At 41.6% G+C, this 22,992-nt stretch overlaps 1 protein-coding gene across 1 annotated transcript; it reads left to right on the top strand.

Annotated features, from left to right (window-relative positions):
- The first annotated feature begins 21,017 nt into the window (after nucleotides 1-21,017).
- On the top strand, nucleotides 21,018-22,636 carry LOC129761200 (uncharacterized). Its single transcript, XM_055758914.1, has 2 exons — nucleotides 21,018-21,032; nucleotides 21,095-22,636. Exons 1-2 carry the CDS (start codon nucleotides 21,018-21,020, stop codon nucleotides 22,634-22,636), a joined length of 1,557 nt encoding a protein of 518 aa, XP_055614889.1.
- The last annotated feature ends 356 nt before the right edge of the window (nucleotides 22,637-22,992 follow it).

The following is a 22,992-nucleotide window of genomic DNA, read 5'->3' as shown; positions in this document are numbered from 1 at the left end:
GTGTGGTTTACGATGGCAATTTGGAAGGCAAACTAGAGGGGAATGAACTCTCTGAGCTCGGAACTTTCGGCGAATGAGCAATAATCGATTGCGGGCGCATACAATATTGGATACGGAAATATCCTACTGATGGGGAAGAATAATCTTCTGAAGCTATCCTTGTTAATTGCGATTGATTGAAAAACCACAAAACCAAATGTATTTGGTCACAGTGTTACATGGATAGAAAACATTCAATTAAACTCTTTCACATGAATATATTTTGAAAATTCCCAAAGGAACTGGCAGATTATTTTCAGTAACGATTAGATATTTCCACATTTTTCTCGATACTGGAAGCCCACCAGTGGTTAATGCCAACTCGATAACCACCTGTTAATAGCACTTGATTGAAACATATTTGGTCACAGTGTTACATGGATAGAAAACATTCAATTAAACTCTTTCACATGAATATATTTTGAAAATTCCCAAAGGAACTGGCAGATTATTTTCAGTAACGATTAGTTATTTCCACATTTTCCTCGATACTGGAAGCCCACCAGTGGTTAATGCCAACTCGATAACCACCTGTTAAAAGCACTTGATTGAAACATATTTGGTCACAGTGTTACATGGATAGAAAACATTCAATTAAACTCTTTCACATGAATATATTTTGAAAATTCCCAAAGGAACTGGCAGATTATTTTCAGTAACGATTAGTTATTTCCACATTTTCCTCGATACTGGAAGCCCACCAGTGGTTAATGCCAACTCGATAACCACCTGTTAATAGCACTTGATTGAAACATATTTGGTCACAGTGTTAAATGGATAGAAAACATTCAATTAAACTCTTTCACATGAATATATTTTGAAAATTCCCAAAGGAACTGGCAGATTATTTTCCAGCAATGATTAGATCTTTCCGGAACTTTCTCGATGCTGAATGGCATCCTAACGGAAAGAGTTCTGCGCGTGTATGTGTCGATCCTTCGCCGTCCACCTCCTCCAGCACGTTAGGCAACGATGTTGTCTTGTCGATGTCCTCACGAAAAATGAATGTGTCTCACCACCAGAATATCGCTTAAGTATGCTTTTTGTGTGTGATTGAATCGAGAGAAGGTGTGGTTTACGATGGCAATTTGGAAGGAAAACTAGAGGGGAATGAACTCTCTGAGCTCGGAACTTTCGGCGACTGAGCAATAATCGATTGCGGGCGCATACAATATTGGATACGGAAATATCCTACTGATGGGGAAGAATAATCTTCTGAAGCTATCCTGTTAATTGCGATTGATTGAAAAACCACAAAACCAAATGTATTTGGTCACAGTGTTACATGGATAGAAAACATTCAATTAAACTCTTTCACATGAATATATTTTGAAAATTCCCAAAGGAACTGGCAGATTATTTTCAGTAACGATTAGATATTTCCACATTTTCCTCGATACTGGAAGCCCACCAGTGGTTAATGCCAACTCGATAACCACCTGTTAATAGCACTTGATTGAAACATATTTGGTCACAGTGTAACATGGATAGAAAACATTCAATTAAACTCTTTCACATGAATATATTTTGAAAATTCCCAGAGGAACTGGCAGATTATTTTCAGTAACGATTAGATATTTTCACATTTTCCTCGATACTGGAAGCCCACCAGTGGTTAATGCCAACTCGATAACCACCTGTTAATAGCCGCGCGTGTATGTGTGTGTAGCGATGTCTTCCCAGGGAACCGTTTGTGGCATCACTCTTCTCCTGATAGATTCCCTTCTGGCCTAGGGTGCACAAACAGGCTCTTGGTGACACCGTTCATCCGCGCTTTCATGATAAATAAAGAGCTTCACCGCAACAGCGACAACATGCTCCAATCGCTGTTCAATTAGAACTGAGTGGATTTCCGAGCGCCGCTCGCTTATATACCGATTGATGATTTCAATAGCCTGTTTTGAAAGCAATTTTAAGACTATTGAAACAAGTTTTTGGATCAAAAAGTAACAAGTATATAACGCGTAGACATTTTATCTTTCGAATGAAGTGTTTATCATACCATTTCGTTCAGTTGTTTAGGAGCTATTAACGCTCAAAATCTCGGTCTCCGGCGTAACGCTTTCGTTTTCGAAACATTGATTTTACACCCCGGTATAGAAATGAAAGACGTAGTCCCACGTCAATATCTTATTTTCTTTCAAACCGTACGGCATCGGCATCGTGGACGTAACAAAGGAGGACAAGTTAAGGGAAAGACAAAGTCTCACTCGAACCGTGCAGGTCTCCAGTTCCCTGTTGATCGCATTCACTGATTGCTCCGCAAGGGTAACTAGGCCGAACGGATTGGTGCCGGAGCACCAGTATACCTAACAGCGATTATAGAGTCTCGGCCGTCGGAGTGCTCGAGTTGGCTTGCAAAGCTGCTCACGACAATCAGAAAACCCGCATCAAGAACAGAGCAGCTTCGGTTCGGCGCTCATCAAGGCAACAATTAGTTTCAATGAGTGGCAAAGTGTTTCTCCGGCACGTCGCATTAAATGTAATTTACTGAACAACATGTCACAAGCTGGATGGGAAGAAATTTTCGAACTGTGAAAGCTGTGGCGAGTGGCAAACGCAATAGCTAAACAGGAAGGTTTAACCGAACAAGATGGGAATATCGAGTGATAACAAAAACACAACACCAAAGGTTTTTCTCATAACCATCAACATATTCATAAAGAGTAAACAGTAAACTAATCCATTTTTCAGGTAGATAGGTAGGTATTCACGTAGGAGAAGAAAATAAAACAATACATTTAAAATATATATTTAACAAAAGCTGTCCCCTTTGTATAGTCCTACGTCACTCCGGTTATGTCCCCGACATTACCCACCCGTCTTTTTTGACGTAGGACTACGTCCAACCGGAAGATATAGGGGGTGAAATGAAAATCTAGGCACTGAACAAGTAGGAAAAAATGCAAGATTTGGAACGCTTATAACTCGGGCATTTCTCAATAGCTCGCAAAGGTGTTTGCATCAATTGATAGGAAATATATCTACGCATCTATCATAACAAATAACATTTCATTTTTCTTGAGATAAACAATTGAATAATTGTGAAATATCAAGCATTGTCCAAATACACTATGTGCCCATTTTTGTTTGGTCCATTTTGTGCTCCTCAAATCGTACCGACCAAAACGGGCAACCAGAGCAGCAACGAAATACAATGAAGCACGATTGGAAAGGAAAAAGAAAAAATGAACGAAAAATTGGTCGCAGTCTCACACATGCGTAATTCTCGAGTCAACCAGTCAGCTTATAAATCCCCGCTCCGCTGCCGTAACGAGCAAGGTGCTGCTGACACTCGACCGCAACGGTTATGTTTTTAGCGCCATCCTAAAAGAGAACAATAGGAATAGAAGTTTTCTCCTACTACCGAATGCAAAGCTTTTTTCAAAGCTAATTTCGGTCCTAAATAAAGCGTTTTTTGCAGCAACAGTTGTCCGGATACCAGAAAAGGAGGAAGCAGCCGAGAAGCCCCCAACGGCCATTCAGGAAGTTGGTTCGGTCGGATTGGCCACTTTGACCGGCAGTTTTCACTGCCCCTTGCGTGTCCCGCTGTTTGCACCCGTCTCATCTGCATCGTTTTCCTGCCAGTGACGCGCGATTTTGGCGCAATTTCTGCTCTTCAACCATCAGCAACTCAGGAGGTGTGAAAGGAGGTCATCTTCGCTTCGTCGCTTCGAACCGCTGCGGCGATTGCCCTGCCGTCGGCGGTATCCGGTCCCTTCCCCGCTATCCCACTACCATTAGGTGGTGAATTCGGAGTGGTTCTTCGGTACGATCGGTGAGTGATAAAAATCCTTTCATTATCAGGAGCTAGAAAGAACAGGACGCCCAGAGGGCATAGGTTAGATAATTTCTAGAACTTATCCCAAGATTTCCATAAGTGATTGCTATTTCTCAAGTGACATTTATTCAGTGATAGGTTTGCAGCAAGTGTTTTTCAGCCAGTGAATTTATCCGCAAGTGTTTTTTCCGCCAAGTGATTTCGGTGTTAGTTTTTGTAACTGCGTTGGCATTGTTCCCCGCCGTTACTGTCCTCCGCCGTTTTCGTCCCCCGTCGCACGTCGTATATTCTACCTTGGTTTGTGAATATTTTTCCGCGCCTGGCTGTATTTCGATATAGCCAGGCCCCGATCATGGCTTCCAGCAGCTCCGGCGCCGGAAGGCCAACCAATATTTATAATGGTGTTCCCACCACTCGTACCTCGCCCAGATGGGCGGACCCTTTTGGTGGCAATTTACAAATCTTACTTTTGAGAGCCACCGAAGGCAATCTTCTTCCATCGAATCCTTTTACTGTTTCCAAATCGATCCAAGGAATGATCGGTAAGGAATACAAAGATGCTAAACCTAAACGCGACGATAAAAATCGCCTTCAATATGCACTACATCTACGAGATGAAAAACTTGTTCAACTGCTTCTGGGTACAAAGTCGCTGATCGACGAAACACCCATTGAAATTATTTACCATCCCACCTTGAACCAACGCAAATGCGTTGTGTCCTGTCGTGACGTTATGTTTTTGAACGAAGATGTCCTCCTAACTGAACAAGCCGACCAAAACGTGATCGGTGTTAAATTTTTTTTAAGATTTGACCCAGTCATGAAGGAAAGAGTTCCTACTTCAACCATGATCCTTACCATTAACGGAACAGTTATCCCTGAAGCAATTAACTTCGGATTCCTCCGTGCTCCAACCAGAAATTTTTACCCAAACCCGATGCAATGCTTCGGATGCTTCGCTTCCGGCCACACTTCCAAAAAGTGCGCTAAAAAAATCCAACTTTGTCGTAACTGCGGTGTAGCCCACCCTGAACTTAACACAAATACTAATGATATAGACAAAATTAAAATTTTTATTTGCAATGCACCCGCCTCTTGTGTGAACTGCAAGGGAAATCACGCCTCTACCAGTAGGAAGTGCCCAGCATGGATCGCAGAGGATAACATCACCAGAGTCCGAATTGACCAAGGTGTGTCATATAAGGAAGCTAAATCCATTTTTGAGAATAAAAATGGTCCTTCCTTTGCTAGTAAGCTACAAGAAAGACTAGAGAAAATTCAGAATACTGGTTGTTCTCAATGCAAGTGCAACTGCACTCAGGCTAAACCAATTTCTTCCGTAAAAGCAGTTCCAACCCCGTCCAGTAATCCACAGGAATCGGAACTCAGCACCTCCTCGTCAGATTCAGAATCCGACCCAGACATTTCAATGGGAATTGAAACAACCCCCTCCAACAAGAGGAAAAATACCAACAAAAGGTCAACCTCAGATGAATTCAAATCATCAGAAGAGGAAATTTTTCGAGGAAAAGAATCCAATAGGAAGAAATACAAGAACCAAAAATACAAATCAACCCAACCATCCAACCCATCCACTTCCCTCCAACCATCCACTTCCCTCCAACCATCCACTTCATTCCAACCAACCACCGCATCCCAAACTAAAACCTCCAACCAATCCAACCATTCAAACAAAACCACCCCAATTGCCAACGTTTCCAAAAATGACCCTAGACTAAAGAACAAATCCGGCAAATTTACCCATTCCTAATCTCATACCCTTCTCTCATCTTCGAACCCTTATTTACTTACCTCAGCCCACTTACCTTCTTCTCATTTTGACGTAGGACTACGTCTAACCGGAAGATATAGGGGGTGAAATGAAAATCTAGGCACTGAACAAGTAGGAAAAAATGCAAGATTTGGAACGCTTATAACTCGAGCATTTCTCAATAGATCGCAAAGGTTTTTGCATCAATTGATAGGAAATATATCTACGCATCTATCATAACGAATAACATTTCATTTTTCTTGAGATAAATAATTAAATAATTGTGAAATATCAAGCATTGTCCAAATGCACTATGTGCCCATTTTTGATTGGTCCATTTTGTGCTCCTCAAATCGTACCGTCCAAAACGGGCAACCAGAGCAGCAGCAAAATACAATGAAGCACGATTGGAAAGGAAAAAGAAAAAAAAATGAACGAAACATTGGTCGCAGTCTCACACATGCATAATTCTCGAGCCAGCCAGTCAGCTTAAAAATCCCCGCTCCGCTGCCGTAACGATCATTCTCATCGAAACCGTACACCACATCGTTTCGCATCACATCACATCAACAAACCAACACAAGCAGCCATGTCTGGACATGACAAATGAGGAAAAGTGAAGAGAAAGGCAAAATCCCGCTCGAACCGTGTTGGTTTGCATTTCCCCGTAGGTGTATTCACCAATTGCTCCACAAGGGTAGCTAGGCCGAGCGCGTTAGTACCAGTCCACCTAGCCGCCGTTATATAGTTCCGGCCGCCGAAGTGATCTAGTTGGCTGGCAAAGCTGCTCGCGACGATAAGAAAACTCGCATTCAGAACAGAACACATTCGGTTCGGTGGACATCAAGACAACAACAGGCAGTTGCAGCGAGTGGCGAGTGGCAAACGCAATCGCAAAACGGCAGCAGGTAGCAGAAGAAAAAAGTTTGTTCTTTATACAAACTGCTGTGGTGGCAAATCCAGAACAAGGCGGCATCGAGGGCGTTCGAAATGGTTTTTTCCAAAACCACGAGTACTAAGTTTTCTAAATTGGAACCATTCCATAAAACATGGCGCTTTTCAGGGCCATTAAACCTTCCAAAAAAGTGTTTACGAAATACAGTTCAATGCTTTCTAAAACAATATCCCAAATAATAAAAGACGGGTGGGTAATGTCGGGGACATAACCGGAGTGACGTAGGACTATACAAAGGGGACAGCTTTTGTTAAATATATATTTTAAATGTATTGTTTTATTTTCTTCTCCTACGTGAATACCTACCTATCTACCTGAAAAATGGATTAGTTTACTGTTTACTCTTTATGAATATGTTGATGGTTATGAGAAAAACCTTTGGTGTTGTGTTTTTGTTATCACTCGATATTCCCATCTTGTTCGGTTAAACCTTCCTGTTTAGCTATTGCGTTTGCCACTCGCCACAGCTTTCACAGTTCGAAAATTTCTTCCCATCCAGCTTGTGACATGTTGTTCAGTAAATTACATTTAATGCGACGTGCCGGAGAAACACTTTGCCACTCATTGAAACTAATTGTTGCCTTGATGAGCGCCGAACCGAAGCTGCTCTGTTCTTGATGCGGGTTTTCTGATTGTCGTGAGCAGCTTTGCAAGCCAACTCGAGCACTCCGACGGCCGAGACTCTATAATCGCTGTTAGGTATACTGGTGCTCCGGCACCAATCCGTTCGGCCTAGTTACCCTTGCGGAGCAATCAGTGAATGCGATCAACAGGGAACTGGAGACCTGCACGGTTCGAGTGAGACTTTGTCTTTCCCTTAACTTGTCCTCCTTTGTTACGTCCACGATGCCGATGCCGTACGGTTTGAAAGAAAATAAGATATTGACGTGGGACTACGTCTTTCATTTCTATACCGGGGTGTAAAATCAATGTTTCGAAAACGAAAGCGTTACGCCGGAGACCGAGATTTTGAGCGTTAATAGCTCCTAAACAACTGAACGAAATGGTATGATAAACACTTCATTCGAAAGATAAAATGTCTACGCGTTATATACTTGTTACTTTTTGATCCAAAAACTTGTTTCAATAGTCTTAAAATTGCTTTCAAAACAGGCTATTGAAATCATCAATCGGTATATAAGCGAGCGGCGCTCGGAAATCCACTCAGTTCTAATTGAACAGCGATTGGAGCATGTTGTCGCTGTTGCGGTGAAGCTCTTTATTTATCATGAAAGCGCGGATGAACGGTGTCACCAAGAGCCTGTTTGTGCACCCTAGGCCAGAAGGGAATCTATCAGGAGAAGAGTGATGCCACAAACGGTTCCCTGGGAAGACATCGCTACACACACATACACGCGCGGCTATTAACAGGTGGTTATCGAGTTGGCATTAACCACTGGTGGGCTTCCAGTATCGAGGAAAATGTGAAAATATCTAATCGTTACTGAAAATAATCTGCCAGTTCCTCTGGGAATTTTCAAAATATATTCATGTGAAAGAGTTTAATTGAATGTTTTCTATCCATGTTACACTGTGACCAAATATGTTTCAATCAAGTGCTATTAACAGGTGGTTATCGAGTTGGCATTAACCACTGGTGGGCTTCCAGTATCGAGGAAAATGTGGAAATATCTAATCGTTACTGAAAATAATCTGCCAGTTCCTTTGGGAATTTTCAAAATATATTCATGTGAAAGAGTTTAATTGAATGTTTTCTATCCATGTAACACTGTGACCAAATACATTTGGTTTTGTGGTTTTTCAATCAATCGCAATTAACAGGATAGCTTCAGAAGATTATTCTTCCCCATCAGTAGGATATTTCCGTATCCAATATTGTATGCGCCCGCAATCGATTATTGCTCAGTCGCCGAAAGTTCCGAGCTCAGAGAGTTCATTCCCCTCTAGTTTTCCTTCCAAATTGCCATCGTAAACCACACCTTCTCTCGATTCAATCACACACAAAAAGCATACTTAAGCGATATTCTGGTGGTGAGACACATTCATTTTTCGTGAGGACATCGACAAGACAACATCGTTGCCTAACGTGCTGGAGGAGGTGGACGGCGAAGGATCGACACATACACGCGCAGAACTCTTTCCGTTAGGATGCCATTCAGCATCGAGAAAGTTCCGGAAAGATCTAATCATTGCTGGAAAATAATCTGCCAGTTCCTTTGGGAATTTTCAAAATATATTCATGTGAAAGAGTTTAATTGAATGTTTTCTATCCATTTAACACTGTGACCAAATATGTTTCAATCAAGTGCTATTAACAGGTGGTTATCGAGTTGGCATTAACCACTGGTGGGCTTCCAGTATCGAGGAAAATGTGGAAATAACTAATCGTTACTGAAAATAATCTGCCAGTTCCTTTGGGAATTTTCAAAATATATTCATGTGAAAGAGTTTAATTGAATGTTTTCTATCCATGTAACACTGTGACCAAATATGTTTCAATCAAGTGCTTTTAACAGGTGGTTATCGAGTTGGCATTAACCACTGGTGGGCTTCCAGTATCGAGGAAAATGTGGAAATAACTAATCGTTACTGAAAATAATCTGCCAGTTCCTTTGGGAATTTTCAAAATATATTCATGTGAAAGAGTTTAATTGAATGTTTTCTATCCATGTAACACTGTGACCAAATATGTTTCAATCAAGTGCTATTAACAGGTGGTTATCGAGTTGGCATTAACCACTGGTGGGCTTCCAGTATCGAGAAAAATGTGGAAATATCTAATCGTTACTGAAAATAATCTGCCAGTTCCTTTGGGAATTTTCAAAATATATTCATGTGAAAGAGTTTAATTGAATGTTTTCTATCCATGTAACACTGTGACCAAATACATTTGGTTTTGTGGTTTTTCAATCAATCGCAATTAACAAGGATAGCTTCAGAAGATTATTCTTCCCCATCAGTAGGATATTTCCGTATCCAATATTGTATGCGCCCGCAATCGATTATTGCTCATTCGCCGAAAGTTCCGAGCTCAGAGAGTTCATTCCCCTCTAGTTTGCCTTCCAAATTGCCATCGTAAACCACACCTTCTCTCGATTCAATCACACACAAAAAGCATACTTAAGCGATATTCTGGTGGTGAGACACATTCATTTTTCGTGAGGACGTCGACAAGACAACATCGTTGCCTAACGTGCTGGAGGAGTTGGACGGCGAAGGATCGACACATACACGCGCAGAACTCTTTCCGTTAGGATGCCATTCAGCATCGAGAAAGTTCCGGAAAGATCTAATCATTGCTGGAAAATAATCTGCCAGTTCCTTTGGGAATTTTCAAAATATATTCATGTGAAAGAGTTTAATTGAATGTTTTCTATCCATTTAACACTGTGACCAAATATATTTCAATCAAGTGCTATTAACAGGTGGTTATCGAGTTGGCATTAATCACTGGTGGGCTTCCAGTATCGAGGAAAATGTGGAAATATCTAATCGTTACTGAAAATAATCTGCCAGTTCCTTTGGGAATTTTCAAAATATATTCATGTGAAAGAGTTTGATTGAATGTTTTCTATCCATGTAACACTGTGACCAAATATGTTTCAATCAAGTGCTATTAACAGGTGGTTATCGAGTTGGCATTAACCACTGGTGGGCTTCCAGTATCGAGGAAAATGTGGAAATAACTAATCGTTACTGAAAATAATCTGCCAGTTCCTCTGGGAATTTTCAAAATATATTCATGTGAAAGAGTTTAATTGAATGTTTTCTATCCATGTAACACTGTGACCAAATATGTTTCAATCAAGTGCTATTAACAGGTGGTTATCGAGTTGGCATTAACCACTGGTGGGCTTCCAGTATCGAGGAAAATGTGAAAATATCTAATCGTTACTGAAAATAATCTGCCAGTTCCTTTGGGAATTTTCAAAATATATTCATGTTAAAGAGTTTATTTGAATGTTTTCTTTCCATGTAACACTGTGACCAAATACATTTGGTTTTGTGGTTTTTCAATCAATCGCAATTAACAGGATAGCTTCAGAAGATTATTCTTCCCCATCAGTAGGATATTTCCGTATCCAATATTGTATGCGCCCGCAATCGATTATTGCTCAGTCGCCGAAAGTTCCGAGCTCAGAGAGTTCATTCCCCTCTAGTTTGCCTTCCAAATTGCCATCGTAAACCACACCTTCTCTCGATTCAATCACACACAAAAAGCATACTTAAGCGATATTCTGGTGGTGAGACACATTCATTTTTCGAGAGGACATCGACAAGACAACATCGTTGCCTAACGTGCTGGAGGAGGTGGACGGCGAAGGATCGACACATACACGCGCAGGATGCCATTCAGCATCTAGAAAGTTCCGGAAAGATCTAATCATTGCTGGAAAATAATCTGCCAGTTCCTCTGGGAATTTAAAAATACATTCATGTGAAAGAGTTTATTTGAATGTTTTCTATCCATGTAACACTGTGACCAAAAATTTTCATCAAGTACTATTAACAGATGGTTATCGAGTTAGTATTAACCACTGGTTGGCTTCCAGTATCGAGGAAAATGTGGAAATATCTAATCGTTGCTGGAAAATAATCTGCCAGTTCCCCTTGGAATTAAAAATGACATTCAAGCGAAAGAGTTTATTTTAATGTTTTCTATCCATAAAATATCCATATAATACATTTGGGTTTGTGATTTGTCAATCAAGTACAGTTAGCAGGTTAGCTTCTGAAGATTATTCTTCAGAACAAGGTTTCGTATCCTATATTGGATGCATAAAACCTTGTGCCTCCAACGTAACGCTCTCTTTTTCGAAGTCCCCCAAATATTCATTTATTCATTCATTCAGAATGGATTTAGATTCAACTTCAAACAAATGATCTCTAAATCAACGATAGTCCTACGTCACCCTTGCGGTTATACCAGATATAACCCACTTCCTGTTTTTTTTGGGGTCAGCGTGTTTTATACTCGAGCGGTACACACTCACAGGATAGAGACAAATCGGCAGACTCAGCCAAAGGGGCGAGTCCAACGAGACGAACGAATGACCGTTAAAAGGCAGCGATGGCAAAAAAATACATTCATTACGATTTGTTCGCTCGTTGGATTTACATACAGGCTAAAAAGGGTCCTTTTCAGGATCACAAAATTATCTTCAATCTAAAGAATTTATTGTTTTGTTATCACTCGATATCCCCATCTTGTTCGGCTAAACCTCCCTGTTTAGCGATTTGTTGCCACTCGCCACAGCTTTCACAGTTGGAAAATTTCTTCCCATCCAGCTTTGTGACATGTTGTACAGTAAATTACATTCAATGCGACGTGCCGAAGCGCCACTCAGTATCGCATTGGAGGCGATTTTAACCTGTAATTGAACATTTGCGATGACAGTGGTACAGTGTCGATTTTCAATGTGGGGTCATAATTTGGATCTCTATGTTTACAAAAATGTCCAACTAAATAAGTCGCATTACATGTCCGTCCAATTAGCTAAATGTCGAACTAATTGTAAATTACTGTACTTTCAATCTGGAAACAATTTAAGAATGGGTGAAAATTGAATAATCAGGAAAGTCCCCAACTATCAATAAGCTCAGAACAACTGCCAAATTCACATACTCATCAGATCCTGGCAAACAAATGATGAAAAAATCAATTTGTGTTTTATTATTATTTTGCATAATGTTTTAGAAAGCATTGAACTGTATTTCCTAAACTCTTTTTTGGAAGGCTTAATGGCCCTGAAAAGCGCCTTGTTTTATGGAATGGTTCCAATTTAGAAAACTTAGTACTCGTGGTTTTGAAAAAAACCATTTCGAACGCCCTTGATGCCGCCTTGTTCTGGATTTGCCACCAAAGCAGATTGTATAAAGAACAAACTTTTTTCTTCTGCTACCAGCTGCCGTTTTGCGATTGCGTTTGGCACTCGCTACTCGCTTCAACTGCCTGTTGTCTTGATGTCCACCGAACCGAATGTGTTCTGTTCCGAATGCGGGTTTTCTTATCGTCGCAAGCAGCTTTGCCAGCTAACTGGATCACTTCGGCGGCCGAAACTATATAACGACGGCTAGGTGGACTGGTGCACTGGTACTAACGCGCTCGGCCTAGCTACCCTTGCGGGGAACTCCAGATCAACACGGTTCGAGCGGGATTGTGCCTTTCCCTTCACTTTTCCTCCTTTACCATGTCCAGACATGGCTGCTTGGGTTGGTTTGTTGATGTGTTGTGATGAGAACCGATGTGGTGTACGGTTTGAATGAGAATGATCGTTACGGCAGCGGAGCGGGGATTTTTAAGCTGACTGGCTGGCTCGAGAATTACGCATGTGTGAGACTGCGACCAATTTTTCGTTCATTTTTTTCTTTTTCCTTTCCAATCGTGCTTCATTATATTTCGCTGCTGCTCTGGTTGCCCGTTTTGGTCGGTACGATTTGAGGAGCACAAAATGGACCAATCAAAAATGGGCACATAGTGCATTTTGACAATGGTTGATAATTCACAATTATTCCATTATTTATCTCAAGAAAAATGAAATGTTATTCGTTATGATAGATGCGTAGATATATTTCCTATCAATTGATGCAAAAACCTTTGCGATCTATTGAGAAATGCTCGAGTTATAAGCGTTCCAAATCTTGCATTTTTTCCTACTTGTTCAGTGCCTATATTTCCATTTCACCCCCTATATCTTCCGGTTAGACGTAGTCCTACGTCAATAAAACACAAATTTATTTTTTCATAATTTGTTTGCCAGGAGATAATTTGTTTGAGTATGAGAATTTGGCAGTTGTTCTGAGCTTATTGATGGTTGGGGACTTTCCCGATTATTCAATTTTCACCAATTCTTAAATTGATTTTAGATTGAAAGTACAGTCATTTACATTTAGCTCGACATTTAGCTAATTGGACGGACCTGTAATGCGACGTATTTATTTGGACATTTTTGTAAATATAGAGTTCGGGGTCCAAATTTTGACCCCACATTAAAAGTGGACACTGTACCACTGTCATAGCAAATGTTCAATTACAGTTTAAAATCGCCTCCAATGCGACACTGAGTGGTGTTTCGGCACGTCGCATTAAATATAATTTATGTTGTACAGTAACTCACAGTCACAGTCACAAGCTGGATGGGAAGAAATTTTCTAACTGTGAAAGCTGTGGCGAGTGGCAAACGCAATCGCTAAACAGGAAGGTTTAGCCGAACAAGATGGGGATATCGAGTGATAACAAAACAATAAACTCTTTAGATTAAATATAATTTTGTGATCCTGAAAAGGACCTTTTTTAGCCTGCATCTGAATCCAACGAGCGAATAAATCGTAATGAATGTATTTTCTTCTTCTTCTTTTTGGCTTTAAGAGGGTTTAAACTCTTGTGCTCCCGTGGCCGAGTGGTTAGCGTCATAACTAACATGCCGGGTGTTCGGGTTCGATTCCCGTTCTGGTTGGGGGAATTTTTCGTCAAAGAAATTTCCTCCGACTTGCACTGTGATCACGCGTATTCTAGAGCTTGCCACTCAGAATGCATTGCAAGGCGTGTCATTTGGCATAGAAATCTCAACTAAGTACTAATAAAAATGACGCAAGTAACGTTGAGACGGCGAAGTTCCTCTAGGAACGTTAGTGCCATTAAAGAAGAAGAAGAAGAAGAAGGGTTTAAACTTTTCAGTTCATTCGCCTCTATGAATGTATTTTTCTTCTTCTTCTTCTTTTTGGCTTTAAGAGGGTTTAAACTTTTCAGTTCATTCGCCTCTAGCTCTGAGAAGAGCCATTGAGCACCAGTCTTGAGGAGGCTGGTGGAAAAAGAAGAAAAAACCATATTCAGCGGACCTGTCTGCTCAGATGTAAAACCGGGCGAAGGCAGGAAAGGATCCTATGCCATATAAGATGTTTAATATAAGCTGTAACGTAATTGTATTGTTATTAGTTAGTACTAAAGCGGCGACGAAGCATCGTAGAACCAAGCTCTAGAACAAAGGGAAAGGGAGGGAGTGGGGGGTGGTGGGTGAAAAGGAAAGGAAAGGTAAGGAGAAGGGGTGGGATGGAGTGGGAAGGAATGATGTGATGTTGGGTGATTTATAAATGTAGTTAGTTTAATGGTGTTAGTAAAATGCTGGATAAGTATGAATTAGTGTGGTTAGAATTGAGTAAATAAAATAATAATATGTTTAAAAGGTATGCTGTTTGATTATATAGTACTGCTGCATATGCTGGAAAAAGTTAATTTGTGAGTTATATATGGAAGATGTTTATGTTTATATATTTTTATTTGTTTTAATATTTTTGTATGTTATATGTTTGTAGATGCATACACATACATACGCCATTTTTGTTAGAATTGTAATTTTGTACATAAACCTGTGCATGCATGCGCATGTACATGCATACATATATATACATTTTATTTACTTATATCTACATGTATATGCATACGCGGCGGTGAAGTGACTAACTGAAATAAGAGTGTATTTTAGATTTTACCAAAGAAGCCGGTTTCTTTCAGAAACGCAATCAAATTGGTTTCCTGTGTCTCGTCTCTACTGAGAATGTCTCGGAGACTCTGACCTATATTGTGTCGGACACGAGCATCTTTGGTGTGTTGGCATTCTAGTAGAAGATGCCTAACTGAAACTTGGGCTGAGTTACATGCGCAAAGTGGTCTTTCGGTTTTCTTCATTAGGTGTGAGTGTGTGAAGAAAGTGTGTCCAATTCGAAGACGGGTTAGCACCCGTCTTTCTTTGCTGTTGTTTTGATCAAACCAAGGAAGTGTGGTATTTTTGATTTGATGGAGATGGGTGGGAGGGCTATTTAGCCAGCCTATGTTCCAGCTTTCGCGAATTTGCTGTTTGACCCAGCGAACTATATCAGTTCGAGGACAGGGTATAACTGGTGGTTCCATTTTGCTACCCTTACCTGCCAGTTTGTCTGCGGCTGAGTTTCCGAGGATTCCGGAATGACCAGGAACCCAACAGTAGGAGATGTTTTTTTCTGAAGCAGCCTCTTCTGTCTGTATTATCCATGGGTGTTTACTGTTTCCACTGAGCAGGTCTTGAAGACAGCTGGCTGAATCGGAGAAAATTACCGTAGGAAGGTGATCATGGGTACACTCTTGTGTAGCTATTAATAGAGCAAAAGCTTCCGCACTGAAGATGGAGCATTGCGGTGGAAGAGAAAAGCTACCGGTGTATCTGTTCTCGAAAATTCCACACCCAACTCCATCGGAGTTAACAGAACCGTCTGTGTAGACCTGGTGTTTGTTTTGAAAGTGAGTAGCCGTGAGATGGTTGAAGCAGGCTTTAATTTTTGGTGGAGGGTCGCCTGCACGGACAGTCTTGAGAAGATCAAGATTCACGTTCGGCGGTATGACGTTCCATTTTCTTCCCGTGGCAGTTGAAAGTGCACATATATCGGGAAGGTCTTGGTTCGTGAGGTCTTTGAACCAATTTATAGCTCGAATTACTGATGGTGCATTGGGGTCATTGTCAGGAAGTGAAAGTTGTCGGATGGCTTTGCCTGTGATGATTCTTGTTACAAGGTGTTTGAAAGGCAGATGACCACTTTCCGCCATAACAGCAAGAGTGGGGCTTGTGGTGAAGGCTCCTGTTGCTAGCTTTATTGCTTTGTTGTAGATGGGTTCAATGGCGTTGAGTACTCTGTCCCCACCACGGTTGAAGATGCCTACTCCGTAAAGGATTTGGGGGATCAACCAGATATTGATGATTTTAAGCAGTGTTTCTCTGTGTCCAGAGGATAAACTTCCTGTAATGGATTTGAGGATATTCATTTTCCTGCTGGCGGCTTTTTTGACCAATTGAGCATGATGTAAAAAGTTAAGCCTGGTATCGAAGGTAACACCCAGTATTCTGAGTGTTCTCTTCTGAGGGATTTCGGATTGATTAAGCTTTAGGACGGATTTCTTTTTGAGTGTTTTGCCAATGTGAATGAATCGGGATTTTTCTGGCGAAAATTGGAATCCTATGTGTTGGGCCCAGTTTTGTATGGAATCAATTGTACTTTGAAGTCTCTTTCTCTGTGCTAGCCCAAAGCCACTGACAGAAACAAGAGTGATATCATCAGCATAAACAAAAATGTTTATACTGTCGGGAATTAATTCAAAAATAGGTTGCATGGCAACATTGAAGAGTGTTGGAGAAAGGACTGAACCTTGGGGAAACCCGTTTTCAAGAATTTTCAATGAAGACTTGTGATTGTTGATGATTGTTTTAAAGGTTCTGTTTTCCAGAAACCCTTTGATGAAGAAGCCTAATCTACCACGAACCCCCCAGTTGAAAAGATTTTTCAGAACTGGGTACCTCCATGCTCGATCGAAGGCCTTGCTAAGATCGAGTGATACAACATCTGCGTGCAGATTACTTTCAGCGGCGTCGTCTAGGACTTTTTCGAGAGCTACGAGGCAGTCTTCTGTACTTTTACCCGCGCGGAAGGCAAATTGTCTAGGGTCGAGCAGCTTGTTTGACTCTAAAAAGGTCGTTAAGCGCCGGTTGATAATTTTTTCCATGATTTTACCGACGCAACTCAGAAGAGTAATGGGACGGAAGTTGTCCAGCAGGTGATTATTCTTGTCTGGTTTAGGCAGAGAGACCATTAGGCCCTCTTTCCAGCAATTTGGGAAAATTCCACTGTTCCATACATTGTTGTAAAGTTTTAAAAGAACTTTTTTCCCAAGATAGGGTAGGTTTTTCAGCATTGGGTAGCTGATGTCATCTGGTCCAGTGGAGCCGCGTGTTGTTTTGTTTAAGGCCCATTCTAGTTCTTTGAGGGAAATAGTTTTGTTGAAGTCAAAATTTGCGTCGGTGTTAAAATCAATGGGGATTTTTTCGCATTCTGCCTTGCGGGTTTGGAAGGTGGTATCGAAGCTTTGGTTGGATGAGGTGGAGGCAAAGAAATCTCCGAAAGCCTCTGCTATAGTTTTCCGATCATTTGTATAATGACCGGCAATTAGAAGGTTGTATTCATTGTTCCTTTTTTTGCCATGAAGCCTGCCAATTTTGCTCCATAATTCCTTTGACGACGTGTTAGGATTAATATCATTGACGAATTTAATCCAGCTGTTATGCTTGGCTGTTTTAATAATAGCTCTAGCATTATTGCGAGCCCTTTGGAATTTCTCTAGCAGAGTGTGCTTAGATGGGTTATCCGGATGGGCCTTTCTTAGCTTGCGTAAGGCTTTTCTTCTGTCTTTGATGGCTGTATTTACTTCAGGTGTCCACCATGGGACGCATTTTCTACCAGGATTTCCGCTGGTTCTGGGAATGTGTCGTATTGCAACCTCAAGGACGGCTTGGGAAAAGTCCTCGGGTGTCCAATCTTGTTTGGCTGAGAGGCAGCTTTCAATGTCACATTGATAGCCAGCCCAGTTTGCATATTCAAATTTCCATCTAGGCCTTGTTGAAACTTCTGGAGAAGGTTGGCCAAGGGAAATACATATTGGGAGATGATCGCTGTTGCAGCAATCATCGTGTATTTTTTTTTGCCATCGCTGCCTTTTAACGCTCATTCGTTCGTCTCGTTGGACTCGCCCCTTTGGCTGAGTCTGCCGATTTGTCTCTATCCTGTGAGCGTGTACCGCTAAAGTACAAAACGCGCGGATCCGCTGAAAAATATATCATTCTCTTTCAAACCGTAAATCAGTGTGGTTGTATGGCATCATTTCACATCTCACCGCATCAACGGATTGGTGCCGTAGCACCAGTATACCTAATAGCGGTTATAGAATTTCTGCCGCTGGAGTGCTCGAGTTGAGCACATTCGGTTCGGTGGCAACAACTAGTTTCAGCGAGTGGCAAACGCAATCGCAAAACGGCAGCAGGTAGAAGAAGGAAAAAGTTTGTTTATACAACCTGCTTTGGTGGCAAAACTAGCCTCCGTAAAACACGGCGCTTTTCAGGGCCATTAAACCATTAAAAGAAGAGTTATTAAAAGTTATTTACAATACCAATGCATTCTAAAGTGACATAATATGACATATAATATGAACTGAATTATTTTGTTTATGCGTGTTTTTGAACTTATTGATGGTTGGGGTCTTTTAAATTGATCATTCAGTTTTCACAAACCCATACATGGTTGCCGAATTAAAAGTGGCTTCAAATTACAATACATTGTATGCAGGATGGCATTAACGAATTTTCTCGGTAGCATGAACTGCTTTCTTTGGATGATAACTGATGTTGAAAATTGACTGACGTTACATCTGCATTGTATATAAAAATAACTAAGGAGCAACATGATGAGCTATGTAGTTCCTGCTGCTCTGTTCTTATTTTAAAGAACTTTAATCCGAATGTCATCCGTCCCTGTATTTACTGTTGGTTTTTCAGAACGCTTATAGCTCGTTTATTTCTCGACAGATCGTAGAGTTCGTCTCCAAAACCTCAGTTCTTTTTCTTTTTTATTTACTTTGTTTGCGGAGACTACAAATCTTACAATTCATTCGTCTCCGAAACCACAGTTTAAGGTACGGTAATGTGCTCAATAGAGAAATATATGATAGTAAATGAGCTGATGACCACCTATGCATTCCCTATCACAGCCATCATTTTGATTGTACGATATGTGCCAAATACGCCAAAAGAAGTTTGTAAAAAAAACGCAAAAACACAACACCAAAGGTTCTTTTCTGAACCCCCAACATGTTCATAAAGAGTAAACAGTAAACTAATCCATTTTTCAGGTAGATAAGTAGGTATTCACGTAGGAGAAGAAAATAAAACAATATATTTAAAATATATATTTAGCAAAAGCTGTCCCCTTTGTATGGTCCTACGTCACTCCGGTTATGTCCCCGACATTACCCACCCGTCTTTTTTAAAATTCACTCCTCTAGCTAGTAACAGCAACCCTTCGTCCTGTAACCAAACACCCAACCGAAAACTTGCTATTCAATGGAACATGCGTGGGCTATCCACTTCCATGAACGAAATTAAGCTAATGTTAGCTGAGGAACAACATCTCCCACTAGCACTGGCTTTTCAAGAAGCTAAAAAAATCAATGTATCGCTCTTAGAGCGGGCGTTTAGCGGCAAATTTTCATGGTATTTCAAGAAAGGGCTATCCTCGGGGCTTTGTGGAGCCTGCCTCGCTGTCCTGAGTGACCTTCCTCATACCGTCATCCCCATAGCATCATCATTACAAATATGTGCGATACAACTGAAGGGACCTCTACAGGTAACCCTTGCTTCCATTTATATTCCCCCATTGCACAGTAATGACATTGAAACGCAACTTACGGATGCCATCAAACAGTTACCGCACCCATTCGTCCTGATGGGTGACTTAAACGCCTCCCACTCTTCATGGGGAGGAAACAAATGTGACAAAAGAGGTAAAACAATTTTGGGAATCGTCCAAAAGCTAAACCTCATCATACTTAACGATCACCGTCATACCAGGATAGATATCCATCGCGGATCATCATCGGCCATCGACATCACGATTGCTTCCTGGGACCTCGCCCCCAGGTTGAGCTGAATCGTTGATAGTGACCTCAGAGGTAGTGATCATTTCCCCATCCACATCCGAACCCTGTCAAGAAACCCAAACATTCGTTTGCGCAGGAAATGGATATACCAGTCGGCTGACTGGGAAGGCTTCGAATCCACAATCAACAGCTTACTTTCTGAACATGAAAGCTGCTCTGTGGAAGAATTTACAAACGCCATTATTTTAGCGGCTGAACAAAATATCCAGTGGGAAACCCGGCCGAAAGGCTGTCCCATGGTGGAACGATGCAGTTGCACAGGCCATCAAAAGGAGAAGAAAATCTCTCCGTATCCTACGACGCCTTCCTGATGGAAGCGCTTGCAAAATGATTGCCCTAACAAACTTCCAAACGGCTAGAGCACTAGCTAGGAAGGTAATAACCGAAGCCAAGCAAAACAGTTGGATGGAATTTCTTGATGGCATCAACCCTAATACTTCGACATCTGAACTTTGAGGTCAACTCACTTAGTGGCAAGAAAGCTTCAAACTGCTATTCCCTCGAAATTAATGGCACCTTCTCCGAAGACCCATCATAGCCGACCATTTTGCCACTATTTCAGCCACCTCCAACTACACTAACGAATTCAAGGCTATTAAGGCGGAGGCGGAACTTAAAGTTTTTCCTCCTGCTTCGGAACAGGTCCACAAATACAACGATAAGTTCTCTTTGGACGAGTTGTTATGGGCAATAAAAATATCCAAAAGCAAATCAGCTGGCCCAGACGGAATCGAATATCCGATGATCAAGCATCTACCTCTTCATGCCAAAATTCTACTCCTTCAGATATACAACGAATGTTGGGCTAACAGCTATTTCCCAGATGCATGGAAAACGGGCTTGGTAATACCTATCCCAAAACTAAAGGAGAGTAAACGGGCCGCGAATAACTTCCGTCCCATAACCCTCCTCAACTGCTTAGGGAAAGTCTTCGAAAGAATGATCAATCGAAGACTTAGGACGGCCCTTGAAGAATGCCAACTATTAGACTCCAGACAGCATGGCTTCCGCCGAGGTAAAGGTACGGGCACCTACTTCAGTCAACTCGATCATTTCCTTCAAGAAACCATCGAAAAGGGCCACCACAGCGAAATTGCTTCACTTGATCTAGCCAAAGCCTACGATACCACATGGCGCCATAACATAATCGATCAACTCCACCGATGGGGTTTTGAAGGCTCCCTCTTCAACATTCTTCGCTGTTTCCTCACCAATCGAAGCTTTCAAGTTTACTTCGGAGGAGTACTTTCGGATAACCGTTGCCTAGAAAACGGAGTACCACAAGGTTCGGTTCTATCAGTTTCCCTCTTCCTCGTTGCTATGCAGTCGGTTCTAGAGGTTATCCCTAAAAACACCGAGGTACTGGCCTATGCAGACGATCTACTGCTGATGGCAAGAAATCCTTTCCCAGAAATGGCCCGCAGAAGACTGCACGAAGGAATCTCGGCTGTTAGTAACTGGGCAAATTCCATTGGGTTTAAGTTTTCGGCAGAGAAGTCTAATATAATGCACTACTGCAAATGTAAAGGTCATAGGAAAAGGTTTAGAACATGTCTAATCAATGGCATGCCTATTAAGAGAGTCAGCTCAGTCCGAATTCTCGGAGTGATAGTTGACAGTAAACTATCTTTCGGACAACACCTCAGAAATGCTAAAGCTAATATGAAGTACCGCCTGCGGCTGGTGAAAGCTTTAGGTGGCCGATGCCGCTTGAGTTCTCGTAAAACCATCTGCAACATAGGCAAAAGCATTATCTTCTCTAGAATTCGTTACGGCATCGAACTTTTCAGCCGTGCCTCTTGGGCTCATTTGAATCACTTAAAGCCTGTCTACCATAGTGTGATTAGATATGCATCAGGAGCCTTTCAGATCAGCCCAATTAACGCTCTGCTTGTGGAGGCTGGCGTAGTTCCTTTCGAACACTTCCTCACAAATATGCTAGCCACTAAAGCCATCCAGACGTCCGAGAAATACCCGGATCTTCTATCCATTTACTCCAGAGCCAACATTTGGCTGCAAAACATTAGCCAAGTCACCCTTCCGACTATTGCCCCATTAAGCAGAGTTGGTCAACATCCATGGCACGCACATCCGCCAAAGATAGACTGGTCAATCAAAAATGCTGTTAGGGCTGGGGAAGCCAGCAGCATTGTTACGGCCTGTTTTAATAACCACTTCCATAACAAGTATCACACCCACCACAAAATCTTCACAGATGGGTCTTTTGATGGAAACCTAACAGGGTTTCGAGTTTTTGCTAATAACACGGAGCTAAAATTCCAACTGCCTTCCATATGTTCGGTATACTCCGCCGAAATTGCCGCTCTCCTTGTCGCGACATCACTCTGTGATAACGACAGTAAAGTGGTGATCTTCTCAGATTCCTATAGTGCATTACGGGCCCTACAAAGTGGCGATAGTAAACACCCTTGGATACAAAGCATTGAGGAAAAAATTACAGGGAAGGACATCACTTTCTGCTGGGTCCCAGGGCACTGTGGAATCCAGGGTAATGAACAGGCTGATCGTCTCGCCAAGGAGGGTAGGCTCTCCGAACTATGGACTACCTCCCCCCAGCAAAAGACACCATCAGATGGGTCAGTCAATCCCTCAGATTGAGCTGGGAGAACAGTTGGTATTTTTCCCGCGACCTCTTCTTAAGAAGGATCAAGAATACTACCCTTCCCTGGAAGGATAGTATTCTCCGATCTACTCAAGTATGTCTGACACGTTTACGTATCGGGCATACATATTTAACACACAAATTCATCATGTGTGGATCGGAACCAACACTATGTGAGTCGTGCAATGTAAGACTCACGGTGGAACACATATTAATCACATGCCCTATATTTAATGCTTCAAGAATAAAGTTTCAGGTAGCAGACACCATAAGGACAGCACTATCGGACGACGCCATCGAGGAAAAAAGGACCATCGATTTCCTAAAGGATACAGGTTTATTTGACCAGATC

Source organism: Toxorhynchites rutilus, chromosome 1 (genome assembly GCF_029784135.1).
Source record: "Toxorhynchites rutilus septentrionalis strain SRP chromosome 1, ASM2978413v1, whole genome shotgun sequence".
Lineage (NCBI taxonomy): Eukaryota > Metazoa > Arthropoda > Insecta > Diptera > Culicidae > Toxorhynchites > Toxorhynchites rutilus.
This window is presented reverse-complemented; position numbering and strand designations above follow the sequence as displayed.